The sequence below is a fragment of the Pyxicephalus adspersus genome, chromosome 10 (assembly GCF_032062135.1).
Source record: "Pyxicephalus adspersus chromosome 10, UCB_Pads_2.0, whole genome shotgun sequence".
NCBI lineage: Eukaryota > Metazoa > Chordata > Amphibia > Anura > Pyxicephalidae > Pyxicephalus > Pyxicephalus adspersus.
Genome location: NC_092867.1, coordinates 33992001 through 34006510, shown reverse-complemented (window position 1 = coordinate 34006510; position 14510 = coordinate 33992001). Strand labels below are relative to the sequence as shown.

General features: G+C 36.6%; 1 protein-coding gene and 1 long non-coding RNA gene across 2 annotated transcripts in view; one reads left to right on the top strand and one right to left on the bottom strand.

Moving 5' to 3' along the window:
* The window catches only part of LOC140339669 (uncharacterized), a 152507-nt gene that overhangs the window by 86313 nt on the left and 51684 nt on the right, over positions 1-14510 (bottom strand). Inside the window, exon 2 of the long non-coding RNA XR_011922502.1 lies at positions 9367-9494. This is a non-coding gene — a long non-coding RNA (uncharacterized lncRNA). The remainder of the gene's footprint in view (positions 1-9366; positions 9495-14510) is intronic.
* The window catches only part of NPFFR1 (neuropeptide FF receptor 1), an 81994-nt gene continuing 72293 nt past the window's right edge, over positions 4810-14510 (top strand). The window contains exon 1 of the mRNA XM_072424469.1: positions 4810-5294. Coding sequence (XP_072280570.1) covers positions 5288-5294 — 7 coding nt within the window. The 5' untranslated portion in view covers positions 4810-5287. The remainder of the gene's footprint in view (positions 5295-14510) is intronic.

The following is a 14510-nucleotide window of genomic DNA, read 5'->3' as shown; positions in this document are numbered from 1 at the left end:
TCTGTTTTTGTCTCTGTTCAGTTGGAATCCATTAAGTGCCAGTGTTTTGTTCAGCCCAACTTTACGGAGTGCCAGCCTGCTGTCCAACCTGACTTGATTTAACACCTGCAATTTTCAACCCTGGAAACAATCTTTAGCAATCGTTTCGAGCACAGAAAGAGTGACAGATAAACAAATGAATCCTGTACACTCTTCTCCAGTATTCACTTTAAAAGGTCATTACAAAGTAAAAGAGGGCACATTTTTCTTCTGGAGGAAAAAAAGTTTAATCTCTAGATAAGGAAGGGATTATTCACTGTAAGGTCTGTAAAAATGTAAAATAGAAGACGTAGTTTTAGCAAGTTCTATAGATTGCCAAGTTTAATCTCTAGATAAGGAAGGGATTATTCACTGTAAGGTCTGTAAAAATGTAAAATAGAAGACGTAGTTTTAGCAAGTTCTATAGATTGCCTTAAAAAAAGGTGGATTCTTGTCTAGAACCGAACAATGTAGCTTGGTATTACATTTTTTGAGGAAAGACACCAGACACTGTTGATCCAGGAAACATCCAATTGCCTCACGGGATCAGGAAGGTATTCTTGTTGGATCAAATTAAACCATGCTTTATAAGTTTTTTTGCCTTCCTCTGGATCAACTAGGTATGTTTAATTACCTAGTGGCTGTTTTTTTTCAACTTGACTAACATTTAAATATCAACCTCATGTCTAATGTGACCTCACTGAGTGCCAGCTTCTTGTTCAACCAAACTCTCAACCTTGGAACCCTGGTTTAAAATGGCTGGCTTAGACTATCTGGGAAAACACACTGCTTTACCTAATTATGGCATTCTCTGGACTGCTCATGCTCTTCTACTAGCCACCAGAAGGTGGTCCCCTACATTATGTCAACTTATTTATGTACACATCTGTGAACTGTTTAAAGACACTTTCCTTTTCAGATACTTGGCAAAATATCTTAGTTTGTCTTATCTTTGTTGTGCTTCCTGTGTTCCTGGTCCTCCTTTTTTTTTACATCTTTATGTATAGCAGTTTGTTAGATTATTAGGTTTTCTTATCATTTGTAGGGTTGGTTTTACCGTTTGTTGTCCTGTTACATTTTTACTTAAAATACACCATGTGCACATTGTATATAAATGCCCAGTTTCCAGTAAACACTTAAGCTGCGTACACACAATGAGATGTACTGGTGCAAGGAGAATTTAAATGAACCGATTTGTCATACAAACACACAGTTAACTCTTTCATTCCTAAACACCAAATATGCAATATGATTCGACAATTCCACCTCCAGCTGGGAAATGATGCCTAATGAACTGTCTATCTACTGCACTTTTTTCTCTAAAAAACAGATTTTTCTCTGTTAGTTAGAAATGTAGTACTTGCTAAATATACACTTTGTATACTGCTTGTAGGACCTCCCAACCTATTCACACAATCTTCACAATAATTGTTATGCTGAGACTACAAAATAAGAACAAATATCCATTTTTAGCACTCATTTGTTTCATATTTTGGTATTCAATGGTTTTATTGCGCATTTTTTTTTAAAAAAAAGAAGCACAGAATAGAACAGTCACTCACTCACTGCCAAACAGCATTTGCTTTTTAGTCAAAAAGAGAGGCCCGTAGCCGTAAGAATTTAGGCCAGGGCCACATGACGGGGGTGGGGGGCCTAGCACAGGGGTGTAAAGCGTTAATAAAATGTAGTAAGGCAAGAGGGGGCTTTGCTAGTGTGGAGCGTGGGGTAGGAGGGGATTAGGAATAAGATGAGTTAAAAGGGGCTGGACGGAAGTGAGAGGCCCTCTTTTGGAAAAAAAATGTTTCCCGTCCACCCACACCTTTTATAGTTATAATTTGAAAGTGTGGTTACTTTTAGCGGTTGGGGTCTTGGAAGGCAAGGATCCAGTGCATTGGTAAAGTGGTGGAATTTGGCAGGGGGATCCTCTTTGTTGGGGTCTCCCCCTTTATGGTGAACAGATGATTATGGCTCCTGAGGTGGTGCTGGGCGGTTAGGGGCCAAGGTGGAGATGTTGGAAGAATTAAAGTCCTGTTGGGTGAGGATTTTGCCTTCTGTGACCTGTAGCCTGGTTGTTTGAGTGTATAACCAGGAGTATGGAGTTTGATAACATTATGGATATTGTTGTTATGGCTAGGTAATAATTAAAGGGAGGAATTAGGTTGTTGGTTAAATAGGTTATATTCAATGTAATATGTTTGCGTTATATAATCCCGGTTAAATAATAATATTAATATTGGAGTATTATGTTATGTTAATGTATGCTTATATATCAAAAGGTAAATGTATTTATTTATCATGTATTTGTTATTGGATATTTGTGAATTACTTGAATGGTTAATTTATTTAATGGTGCTTAAATAAACGGCTGCTTGCCAGCCAATTTAAACCCAAGATTGGTGTCTGGGTATTTAATGGTGGGGTAATAGTTGGTAAGCAGGTGGGGGTCGGGGGGAGGAGGCAGAAGTTCTGATCGTGGTGGTGAAGGATGGGATAGAAAGTCTGAGCTACCCTTGTCATGGTCAGTGCTCACGAGTCATTGTGCCCTAACTATAAAATCAAAAAGAACTACCACTAACCATTAGACAACGGTTTTAGTAGGTAAAATACACATTACTCCACAATAGCAGACCACTCAGTTCCTACTGTGTAAATAAATACAGGTCAAATCTAAGGCTACATACACACGAGCAATAATTGTTGGAAAGGATTTTTCATGAGTAGGACTGAATGATGCATGAATGAGCGCTGTACATACACCACCGTTCTGCTCTATGGAGAGGGGAGAACAACGAAGCGGCACCCCACTGCGCTCTCTTCCTTTCACTTTTATTGTGATCATTCGTCGTCCGTGGATCCACCAGGATGGATTCATAAACGATATCGGAAGAGCGGTGTACACGCCAGATTCTCATCCAAATATTAGCTCTGAGGTGATTATCGAACAAGAATCCTCTTATGTGTGTAGGTAGTCTTAACTGCAAACTTATTATGTATGTGGACGCTGTCTTTTACATTTGGACACAGCATTGCTCAAACTCCATTTAAAGTTTGAATGAACAAAATACTGCATATGACCTACTTTGCCTTCAATTCAACAGATATCCTGTCAATATCACCTAACTGGTCCAAAGAAACAAAAAAGCATGGCAGGTCAAATAAAGATTTAGGACTGTTATCCACACAGTCGTGCTGCAGCATATGTATGTGAGACAGACATGAATGAGCCTGGCTGTCTCACATACATATCCTGCAGCATGACAGGTCTGGTACATACAAACATATCCAACCCTTGTGACATCCATTGAATAACACTGGGATTTTCTGTATACATCGGATCACTACAATTCCTGGGCTTAGGAATTGGAAGGCTACAGTCCTGTCCTTAAGCTCTACCACAACAAGCATACTGTCCCTTTAATAGACAGACAGACCAAGAATTATCTAATAGGTACCTCTAAGCTTCCCTAATTGATGCCTTTTCTTCAACCAAGCATATACTTATGCTAATATTTCTACCCCAGCACTTTTATGTTTTGATTTTTTTCCACATCTGCACACCATTAAGCCTTACAATATCATCCCTAAAGAAGCCAATTGTGGCGAAACGCAACGGATTTTGTATGGCTTAAGCCCGTTCCCCCCCTTATTTGTTCGCTTAATTGTGTCTTTTGTTAGGAGCACATATGTATACTGTCTGCAAACCCATATCCTGTGAAATGTAAAACAGGTGTTGGGTACTTGTTCTCCTGTATATTTGTTTCGTGTATGATACCTAAATACACTATTGACTTGCAACAAAGTTGTGAGCCCCAAACCTCTTTTCTTTTCTTTCCCTTTTTTCCCATATACTAGAATGTTTGGAAGAGGTGGCTCAATATGACTTAAATCTCAAGCAAGGGGAGAAACATTTATCTACCTATGTCTAGTGCATAGACACACAATTCATAAGCTGAAAAATGATGAAAAAATTGTTATTCGTGGAGAGTAATGCAGTCACGCTAGATGCATGGCTCAGTGAACTATATCATTCGGTACGCACTGTGGCAAAGCTACTCCATTCAGGATCAAGCAAGAAGTCTAAATACTAAAGTAACAGAAGATCTACAGAAAAAAAACAGTCATCATAAAACTACTGAATGTCTATATTTCTAAACCTAACAATGTGAAAAAGACAGATAGTGTTGTTAATAAAAAAATACATAAACACTTATCTTACTGCAAAGTTGAGAAGCAAAGGTACAAATAGTACATCTAAAAAGAGACAACAGTTATCTATTTTTTATGAATAATATGTAAAACATAATATTTCTGTGCTAGTTGAACGGGAAAAATATATTTCCGGTTAGTGTTAGTTTGTGATAACAAGACTTGTAACCAGAATGTGTATAACTTTTTTTTTTATTCCACCCTTAGTATTGTAGCAGTCAAAAAAATTGGTACAAGAAACACAATGGCGCAATAAAAACCGATGAAAACATATATTTAATGTTCATCAAGTCTTGTAATTTACACCTACATAGGGGGGTCAGCTACCGGTGTAAATAATAGAAGGGATAGAGACAAAGCTTCACAATAGATTAGTATTGTTGGTATCCATAGAAATAGGAAACGCAGTAGCAATCAGCCTGCAGACCCCAGCCTGTATAGGGAGGTAGCAATGAGCTCTGCATTGACGTTGGTGAGTCAGAGTCTAATGAAGGGAGGAAATTCGGAGCTGTGAATAAGATGGGGAGGGGAAAGCTCAGCCATAGACCACTCGCTACTGTCATTCGATCTGTCTCCTCAGGCAGGTACAGCATCCTAGGGATGCATATGGGCTTTCTCAGCAGTTGCTCTCATTTCTACCTATTGAGTGAACAGCTTGCCTTGTGGATTTTAATCTAGATATTTGGCTGAAAAATGACTGATATTTATTAAAGGAGTGATGGGTTAAGCAAAAGCTATATTGTAACTGCCATTTAATTTTTCTCTTTACGTGCCAAAAACTTTAAAATACTTGGAAATCCAATGCTGAATTTAGACAGTTATCATAGACACGTATGGCTAATATTCCATCAGTTGAGTTCCTGGAGCATGTTTACAGCAGAGAATGGAATATTTGGCTATAGTATGTTGCAGTTTAACCACTAAAGGATCTTTTGGGGCACTCTGGATATCATATGAGTGTTTGCAGTAACTGTATGAGATCCAGGGACCAGAACCCAAACAAGAAAGCTTTCTTCTAAATAACACCAGCCTGAATACACCATCACCTGGATTTAGAAACACAATGGAAGGTAAGTGACTGGTTTTATTCTCCACACACCCTTGATGATAATGTAAGAATTTCTTTAAACTATAATCATAATACTGAAAACATTAGGAGCTCTTTTCTAAATATTAACATGTATTTTTTTTTCACTGAGGAGTGGTAGGGGCTAACAGAATTGTCAGTACATATACCATTAATTTGATATTTAGACTTCTTATCAGAACTCATTTTGTTATTAGAACACATTAGTCAGAGCTGTTGCTCACCGACCCACATATGTTTTAAGTTTGACATCTAAAAATCTAACAAAAAGTACAATTGTGCAAACATTAGTATTGAGTAATTTGCCACTTAGATTAGATTAAAGGCAACTGAGGTTTAGTGAATCTAATAACGATAACCTGTTGTGTTCTAGTTACAGTTATACGTTGTGTACTGATTGCATTTATTTATTGCATTTAGTTCTACAAATGTCAGAGTTTGCTTGTCCTGCTGTAATAATGTATATTATGTATATGCTACAAATATTAAAGTACACTGTAATTTGGAGCAATGAACCAGATATTCGTTAACCCAACAAAAGCTGATTGCAGATGTACTACCTTGGGTGACTACCTAGTAGTCCTAGTCCCATTAATAATGTGAAAATTATAAGACTGGGCTCCATGTGTACATTATCCCCAATGCAATAACACTCAAAGGTGACAAAATTCACTCTTTTTTAGGTCATTATTGTTACATCTTTAACAAATGTACTGGTCCTAACAATCACATGATGCATTTTTTGATGTCAATATGCAAGCAATATGTTTGCAATAGGTAGTCTGCACACAGGAACATGCCCCTGCCACGTTCTGAAGCACAATGGCATAGAAGGTGTAAGTAACCTATTTCTCATGATAATTGTACCACAAAGTATGATTAAAGTCAATACTCAATCTACAAATGAAAAAACAATTGGGAGCCAATAACACAAATTCCTAAAACTCATTACTCCACTTCACAGCTGATAAATGTGTAAAAGAACGGTAAAGAAGAATAAAAGGTGATATTTATTGAAAAATGTAGTGTTTTAGTGCTCTGAACATAGCATTCTATCAGGCATGTCATCTTCTTTTATTTTTTTTTTGCCTCGAGGTACAATACAAGTACAACATGAAATATTGCCTCAAGCCCATTTATAAATTAATTGATGATAAAAGCAACAGACCATAAAGTAACAGCCACAACTAAATTACTTTCTTTCTAGTTAAGTGAATCTAGATGCAGTATTTAAAGAGAAACACTTGGGGATATATATAACCATTCTTTTTATGGTCATCATTTACCCATATTTTTTCCCCTGACCAATCCAGATTTACTTTTCAACATTCCCTCTTTTTAAAAAATATTTGATCTATTCCCAAAGAAAAATATGTTTTTTATGAATCTCAAAAGTAAATGGAATCTGGGAGGCTGGGATTTGAACGACAAAAGAAAATCAAGCTCTATTTCACATATTGTTTAAAAAAAAACATTGTATTAAAACTCTGTGCACATATGATTCATCTACATAAAATCATATATTTTGTCCTAGATAATATGTTAGGTTCTTCATTCTCTGTAATACAGAATCCAATTAAAGAATCCTTATGTCTTCAAACAAAGTTAACGCATAAGTGTACAACGCATTTCGCAGAAGATTCTGTTTCATCAGGGGACAAATATGAAACTCCCAATATTTAGATGGTAAATGCGGCTAGTAAATCCATGAAACATATATTGGATTTGCAACCTGGGAGCTCGATCTGGGCGGACAGTCAAAGGCCAACAGCAGCAAGCCAGAATACAGAAGGTGGCCAAACTCCCAGACTTTGTCTTCCCAGTCAACTCAATTATTATCAAAATGTTTCTAAGCTAATCCATTTTCATAAAAGAGGCAGTTAAAATGGATGCAAACAATATGGGAACTTTTTGATGTTATCTTAAAGAAACAATTCTATCCTCCATACTCCTATTTTCAAGCAATGTTTACCCTGTGAAAATAGCTAAAAACAAAAAAAAGAAAATCACTAAGATCTGCACAACATTTACACAAGGGTCTCTTAGCTTATGGCGAGTGCTGAACCTGTATTTACCAAGTACAGCATTTCAGGATCGCAAAAACAAACACAAGCCCAGCAAAGGTCATGCAGGTAGGAAGTGTGTAGACCCCTTGCTATGAAAATACCAGCTCACATGCCCCTAGCATCAGGGGCTAGGGGGAACATGAGCCTGTTCAAGACAAAAAAAACAAAAAAAATTCCTTTAAAACATTTAGTACATGACCAAGTTCACCTTTAACTACAAGAAGGGAGGAAAAAGCAGTGAAAATTCCAGATTTGCTGGACAGTATGGCAATTGAATTTTTGCTCACTAAATGTTTGGTGATAAATAGGGGAATCCTGAAACACTTGAGAATGCAGGGAGGATCTTGAATCTTACAGGCATATTTACCTACAGCAGGGGAAATAAGTATTGAATACATCAACATTTTTCTCAGTAAATATATTTTTAATGGGGATATTGACATGAACTTTACATCAGATGTTGGTATCAACTAATCCACACATACATACAAAGAAATCAAAACATATACATCCATACATTAGGTTATGTGTATTGGAAAACAGATGAAAAAGGTATGGAAAGCCAAGAAACCTGCTAAAGACTGTCAGTTTTTAGAAAGCAATCCTGCCCCCTACCAGTGTAAATTTATATAAGCAAGACTCCACTGCTGAAGAAAAAGAACATTGAAGCTTGTTTAAAGTTCCTGCACAACATTTGAACAAGGCTGTGTATTACTGGAAGAACATAATCAGGTCAGATGAGAAAAAAATTGAACTCTTTAGATGTCACAGCACACACCATGTTTGGAGGAGAAATGGCACTGCACATCCCCCAAATAACACCATACCAGTGAAGTTTGGAGGTGGGAACATCATGCTGTGGGGCTGTTTTTTCAGCATATGGTACTGGCAGACATCATATAATTGAAGGTAGGATAAATAAAAAAAATGTACCAGGACATTCTAGATAAGAATCTGCTGCCATCTATGTGATGGATGCCGAAGATGAAATGAGGGTGGACATTTCAGCAAGAAAATAATCCCAAACACACAGCCAAGCAAACTCTCAATTGGTTTCAGAGAAAGAAAATAAAGCTGGCCCAGTAAATCACCCAACTTGAATCCAATAGAAAATCCAAGTAAAAAAATCATCAGAGTTCATCAAAGAAGCCATCGGAACCCTCAAAATGTGAAGACAGTTTGTATGGAAGAATGGGCCAAAATCACCACTGAGCATTGCATGCAACTAGTTTCTTCATACAGGAAGTATTGAATTCATTTCATAAGCGCGTTTGATACTTATTCCCAGTGCCATTTTATTTTATTACACATAACATAATTCATGGATGTATTTGTTTTAATTTCTTTATATGTGTGGATCACACACATATAATACATGTGTCGGGTTGTTACCGACATCTGGTGTAAGTTTCTCATGTCAATAGCCCCTATTAGAAAAATATTTACTGAGAAAAGGGGTTGATGTGTTTATTATTTATTTCCCCCGCTGTATTTATTATTTCATGCAGCAAATTTGTTATAAATATACCGCTAGTATATTCTCCTGTAGATACTTTGATGTGCAGGAAGCATTTAAGAGACTGGGCTGTTTAATGTATCACATAGTACTACATGGCTCCACCAATCAGGTACACATGCATTTTCCTGCAGTGTATATTTGTAGATAAGCTTTAACGGAAAGTCACAAAATTATTACATTAAGCAAATTATATATATGTGTACAGCTAAAATCTGAATCACTAATGACTTAAAATATTCTATTACAAAAAAATGAAAGAGCTTAACTGGAATTTCAAATACCTCACTGGTTTTTGAGAATCATAATACTTGAATGACCTTCCCAGGGTACTTCCAAAACAAGTAGGTTGCAGCTAGTAAAATACATATGTGTCTAATAACAGGTAATTAAAGTGCAATGTGTAAATCTTATTTGTTTTTGACATAACTCCACAATGTGTTCATCAAATGCCTTGCAAAGCCAGATATTACCTTGTAAAAGTAAAGGTGTCATCGCAAAATTACAGAATGCAGAGCTGTGGATGTTTGGTAACAGGTCCACTCACTTCAGGCTGGCTTCAGGCAATTACAGGCAGGATACATGACTGGTGACTGTCATCCTGCACAAGAAGAGGGAGCAAATGTGACTAATGATTACAAGAAGCTTCTGTACAAATTAAACATTTCAGCCAGGGTTACTGCATAGGTCTTGGAAACCTATACAGGTATGTTAGGAACACATAAATAGGAATAACAATGCTGCTTGTATTAGATAATATTTAGCTTGTGGTTATACATGGAATGACATTTTTGTTTGAATCATTTTTTATTAAAGGTTTCAGTTTTGACATACAATCAGGAAAAAAGAAAAAAGGGGTGGATACAAACATATTACATATATACACTTAGGGAGAGGGAAGGGTAAGATAAGGAATGGGAAGCACAAGACACAGGCTACCAGGGTGATAACTTTATCGTGTATAAAAACTTTGAAAAATAGATACCAAACTTCAACACGTTTGTTTTCATTCTCTCATTTGCAATAATAGGTACAACATGAGCGCTACCATAAACCAGCTACAGAGAGCAGTAGTAAGAATGTATCTTGGGCCTATTACGCCATTTTTCATGGAAGAGCCAGTTTGTGTGTGAGAATAAAGGCTTATTTCGGATCGGTGGCTAGGATGGGTGTATTCATTTTTGCTTCCCAGCATGGTGTATATGAGGGAGCCAGAAGAGTTTTCCTGGAGAATTATATTATATAATAGTGAAATGGTGTGTGATGGTCTATCTTGTGATCTAAGTACCACCTCCAGAGGTATTAAATTCCTGCGGAGGGTGTTACACTGTAAGACATTTTTATAGGTTAGAAGTTTTGTTTAATCAAACATCAAATGCAACAGTAATCTATAGGAAATAAAGGCATTCTTGATATTTTTTTTAATGTTTAAACATTGATAACGGAATGGCTTTTCTTTGTTTCATCCATGTGTTTTTTTGTTTTTGTTTTTTATCAGGGAGTGCTCAACCAGCAGCCAATTTAAGTACTCTTCATGTTTTATACAACAAACTATCTCCGTTGGATTTTTTGTAAACATTAGGCAGTGCTCCTTTTGGCTTGCAGCTGCTAGGGAATACTCCAAAATAAATGTTGGATCTGCTGGTCAATAGGTGCAGGGGGTGACCGGGTTAATCAATATCAAGGTGCTGCCAATTGTTTACAGTGGTTGTGGACTCATTGACTAGTGCAGCCATTCTCAATAAGGCTTCCCTTGCAAGTTTGCAAGAAGTTCCTTGAACTGTTGTTGATTGACCTTCCAATTTATGGTACCTACTATACATAGATCTGGGGTCAGAGCTGCTTGCTAGCACTCTTCAATTGTCTATCAATATAATCATTGAATGTCAATAAATTGGCTTTGGCAGGAATTCCCCACAACCTGAAAATTGTTTAGAGGGTTCCTCTTAAAAAATGGTTGAAAAAGGCTGAACTATTGTATAGCCACCTTAAAGCCAGCCTTTGCTCAAACATTGTTTGTCAAGGGCAGCAAAATACCTGAAGTGACTTGGTACTGTATACCTAAATGTAACCATTATTTTTAGTAAAGAAACACAGGATACTTTAAAGTTTTAATATTTATTTATTTAGATTAAAAAATGTTTTTATTTTTAAAATGTTTGTGTTGTTTATGTTAAGAAACTGGATGGTTTAAAGAAAGTGATATAATATTTTTAAGTTTATTTATATTTACTTATATATTTTAGTTTATTTCTTGCGTATGTGTGTTGTGTGTACGCATTAGTATAGATTGATCTGCAGATGGCGATATGCTGTTTACTTGTTGCAATGGCAATTAAGGGATGCTTTATATGTAATGTAGTCCGAATGTCCCTATGCCCCAGATGAAGTTAAATGTGTGGGGGCCATTACAATTGAGATCAATGGATATGTTCATAAGCTGTACATATTGCCAGAGGGCACTTATGAAGTGTAAGTGGTTCATTATTAGAGGGAGGTTTCTTTTATATGCATATTGTGGCAATCTGTATGCCAATGTTGTGAGTGGGATGTTTATTCTTGCTACTTTAAGGTGACCATGAGCTGAGGAGGAAAAACATTTGATTCCATCCTTTAGTCATTTGAAGTGATTGGATTCCAGTGCTTTATTGACCTTCCACTTACCCAAAGGTCAAAAATGAGGGAAGAAGAATTTCACATTTTTGTGTGGATTAGTTAGTGTTCGTTATCCTTCAAAATCAGTTTTCAAGTTGGGTTTGGACTAATCCCTTTAGATTTTATTATTATTGTTGTTACACAGTATTATTTACATATTACACAGCGCTTTACAAAATCCATAGTCATGTCGCTAGCTGTCCCTCAAAGGAGCTCACAAGAGCCGTGCCACCCATGTGATATGATAAAAAATGGACTGTCCAAATAATTGCACAAACTTGAAATCCATGCCTATCTGCATGGCCCATCCCTACTTCCTACCAGATTGCCAAATGCAACAGTAAATTGACAAAACTATGGTCCTGCTTCCGGAGGTGGTCAGAAGCCTCAAATATTATTGGTTTGAACAGTATTTATATAGCACAAACATATTACACAGCGCTCTACACAGTCCATAGTCATGTCACTAGCTGTCTTTCAGAGGGGCTTACAGTCTAATGTTCCTAACAAAGTCTGTATTTCCATGCAAAAAGCGTTAAAATTTTTTGCATGGAAATTTATTTTACATTGTAGGCCTACATTTCTTAGGCATAAGTCACCTAAATATGTCCAATATTTAATAAATGTAATACATTTATTAATAAACAATAAATAAAAAAAACACAAAAATCTGTTAAAAGTGAAACATGTAATATAACCGTACAGTAGTACAGTTATAGTAGTAGTATATAATATAAAGATTTCTTTGTATTGGACTCAATACAGCTATTTTGTATTGAATCCAATACAAAATTATTAGAATTTCCCGCCGCTCCTCCCGCCCGCACCATCGCATGCACCAACGTCACCAGGAAACCCCAGAAATCGTCTCTGCAGTCGCCTGCTGAAGATCGAAGAAAGAAGACATGTCCAGAGGAGCTGCAGGGATCAGCAGGATGCCAGGGCATGACAACTGAACAAGGTAAGTGTTTTTTTAATGTTTTTAGCGACCTCGAGTGTGACCACCCGCTTTGACCCACCGCTGGGGGTTAAAGAAAGCAAATTACCTAAATGCAAGTTTCTGGAATAAAACTGAAACACAAGGAGAACATACAAACTCTGTGCAGATTGTGTTCTGGCTGAGAACCTGGGATCCTAGAGTGAGCCAAGCTTGCCTCCCAACATGAAACAGGAGCAGTTGGAGGCTAGGGACATGCTTTAGGAGACTCAGTATGGGTCTATTCATAAAACAGTAAATCTATTATTCACTGAAACATTCTCTGATGGTAGTAACCCATTTTCCACCAGGAAATGTTTCAGTGAATGTCAGATTCAGTGTTTCATTTATAGACGCCTATATGAGATTGCTATATATATTAACATATATTAACAAATAAGAGCATGGGGGAAAAAAAAGGGTTAGGCTATGTTCATACAAGCTGTGAAAAAAAAGGACGCAGCATTCTTAGCAGTTGACAGTAGGTGTCTGGGACCATTTTTTTTTCACAGGTGTTTGCAGATGCCTACAAATTCCTGCATGGACATTTGCAGACATTTTTAATGTCTTGCAAAGTGGTTTCTTTGGAACAATACAGCTCTGGTAAGCATTACATTTTGACTTGTTGGAACAGGATTATGGTAATTAGACATGACTAATGAATTTTAGATTGTAAGCTCTTCTGGGCAGGGTCCTCTTTCCCTACTGTGTCACTGTCTATATCTGTTTTTTTTCATGTACAGTCCCAGTGCTGCGTAATATGTTGGCACTACAAATACTGTTTATTATTATTAATAATATTATTAATTAATAATTTTTATAATAATTTTATAATATAATAAATATAATACATATAATAATACAAATGCCTGAGTTAAAGCTAAAGAATCTTTGACTGGGCTGAATGAGTACCTTGGTAAGAAAAACACTACTTTTGTCTGTCACACATTAAGCATCAAATGTCAATATCAGGCTTTTAAAAATCTTTGAATAGCATTATAATTTAATAAAACAAATATTAAACAACTATATGTATTATAGCAAATGATATCATCACAAGAACGTGTCTTTATATTTACCTCTTGTACAGCAGAACTCCGATAAAAAGAGGGAGGGTTAATTCTCTGGGCCAATAACACTATTTTGCATGCACTGACAATGAACAAGCTAACATAATCAAACATGGTGATGACTTTATTAGATTGCTGCAGCTGCTTCATTTTTCTATCACATGCTGAAGTCAGGGATTTATCCAAGTTATACTGTAAGTTCTGTAGCTTTCAAAAATAAGCATCCCCTGCAATGAACAAGAATATTTACCGGTACCTAACCCAATTTTTCCTATGCCAAACTCTGCTGTCTTGAAATATAAATGCGAGCTGTCAGATGCCTGTATTACCACTGAACTCTGTGATTGCATTCACCCATTCCCCAAATGTCAGTACAGGACACAGTAGTGATGTTGGAGCCTGCTGAAATAAGTACAAACTGCAGCACGTACCTTAACAAGCTTATCTATTCAAGACCGCAAAATATGGCAGCAGGACAGCTGCTTATCAATTCTATTCTTGCAGAGAGTGCTTTTTTTATATTTTCAAATATTAACAGAGTCGCACAGTAAAGAAAACCTGGCACAGTATATATCTCGAGACTAGCTGGACTAAATTATTTTGGCGGGTAAGATGTAGTGTATATATATATATATATATATATATATATATACACACACATACACACACACTTTACAGTATATTTGGCTATTTGCAAGAGTTCACCTTTAAAGTAACCCTGATACAAACCATAGTAATTCACAATATGCAAACTAATTAATATGGAAATGTAAAAGTCACCCCCCACCTCAAGCCTTCTTATTGGTTATGGAGGCTGCTGAGCCAAAGTCAGACCCAAACCAAATGGCTAACCATTAGGTATATCCTGTATAGTAAACTTGGCACAGTCATTGTCAGATATGATTTTGCATTTTAG